Source organism: Haliotis cracherodii, unplaced genomic scaffold, assembly GCF_022045235.1.
Source record: "Haliotis cracherodii isolate W230 unplaced genomic scaffold, xgHalCrac1.p SCAF_3, whole genome shotgun sequence".
Lineage (NCBI taxonomy): Eukaryota > Metazoa > Mollusca > Gastropoda > Lepetellida > Haliotidae > Haliotis > Haliotis cracherodii.
This window is the reverse complement of record NW_027266286.1, coordinates 64,686,277-64,688,089: the sequence shown is the minus strand read 5'-3', so window position 1 is coordinate 64,688,089 and position 1,813 is coordinate 64,686,277. Positions and strand designations below refer to the sequence as shown.

The window sequence follows — 1,813 nt, the reverse complement described above, 5'->3', positions numbered from 1 at the left end:
TCATCCCGAGGTCAGATCGACAGATCATGAAGGAAGTGAACATTTCATGTATCATTTATATCTTTGTATGTATAATAGATAAATAGTTGTGGCTGACTATACATCAGACTAATCCACCCAGGCTCTGTAAACAGGGAACAGTCTGCAACCAATTCCAAGAATGACCAACATACCATAACATAAACAAAATGTCTATTTCATTATCATTTATTTGTATGTAGAATGCAATGGATAAAATAAATATATATGACTGACTTCTACTATAATTACAAATAACCAGGTGTCATGTCAGGACACATGTTGAGCACTAGTTGAAACAGGGACTTGAAAGTTCAGTGCATGGTTCTCTTGAGTTTAGCTCGTGCATTCTGGAACCACACTTGGGCTACTCTTCGGGGAAGACCCGCCTCTTCTGCGATCATCCCGAGGTCGCTTCCGGTTGGGTTGATGTCAATGTCGAAGTACTTCTGTAAAACAGCTACCTGGTCCTCGTTGAAGGCTGTTCGGAATCTCTTGGACTTTGGTCGACAGGTGACGTTCTCGTCGTCGGGGTTGAGGACGTGGACTCGGCAAAGTACGCGGTCGTCGTGGATGGCGAAGTCTTCTCCTGTGGAAAGTTGTCTTTGACACATGCTGCATGAGAAACATGCCAGGTGGTACATGTTCTCTCCGGCCGATCTGACCCAATCTCCGGACTCGATGGGACGTAGACAGGAGCTACACTTGGTCTCGTGAATGTGGGCGAAGTCTCTCTGACAGAATATGTTTCCGTCCTTGACGAAGCAAGAAGAATGTCCACCAAGCGTCACCTGACACACACAGCAACGCAGACAGTGCTCGTGCCACACGTGATCCCCAGCACGTAGATAATATTGGTCAGTGATCACGTCACAACACGTGAAACACAAGGGGTCGGCTATGTTGAAACTAAGAGTGATGAAGTCTGCGGACTCTTCCAAGTCCGAGGAGAGGAGGTCATATGACATGTCCGACATTGTGAAGGTGGACAGGAGGAGCTAGAGGAAGACTTGTGATGTTGTGACTTGATGAAGATGATGAAAGATGGAATGTCGACAGCACAAAACAGCTTGTGATTTATATGTTGGCTTGGCAACTCTGAGTGAACGAGAGTGTCATGATGACGCGTAATCGCGTGTCTAGGTACTCATGATGATGGCGCCGTATTTAGCAGGTGTCGCCGTAACAATCACGTGATGAACATGTTGTTTTGTTAGAGCTGACTGGTCACTAAGACGATGTGATCACAGCTCACTGAACAGACAAGTCCAATAAAGAGCAATCAATTGACAGACAATATCATGTCCTTATTTGAAAGAAACATATAATGATCATTTGGTATTTTCATAAGATGAGTTTAATCTTCTGTTACTTCAGCAATCACTAGTTAAACCTCAGCTGACTACTGTGTAAGTATAACTGTTAAATGCTTTCTGACAGATTAATGATGAACATATGTTGATAACCCGCGGAACGCTGTAGACGAAATACAATCATGTTGTCAAAGTGATTTCATTTTCTGTCTATGATAATTGTAATAGCAAAGCCATTCACCTTATGTTCCAGAATGAGACAAATAGATCCAATCGTTTATTTAAAAACAAGAACTATGCATCCTGTAAAAAACTACATGTAATTGGGACAGAAACGACGAAATAATTACCATTTCAATCTGACTTTAATAAATCCCATTTAAACAGAAATAATCAAATCAATGGAGCTAATTATTCAATCTATCTGTGAATATGTCATATAATATTTGTGAAGTGGACGCTCTTTTTTTCAATATAGTTCA

The 1,813-nt window shown here is 41.6% G+C and overlaps 1 protein-coding gene across 1 annotated transcript; it reads right to left on the bottom strand.

The window, feature by feature from the left end:
• Positions 1–332: 332 nt before the first annotated feature.
• On the bottom strand, positions 333–995 carry LOC139475619 (LIM/homeobox protein Awh-like). The gene has a single exon (XM_071258806.1). It carries the CDS (start codon positions 993–995, stop codon positions 333–335), a length of 663 nt encoding a protein of 220 aa, XP_071114907.1.
• Between the last annotated feature and the right edge of the window lie 818 nt (positions 996–1,813).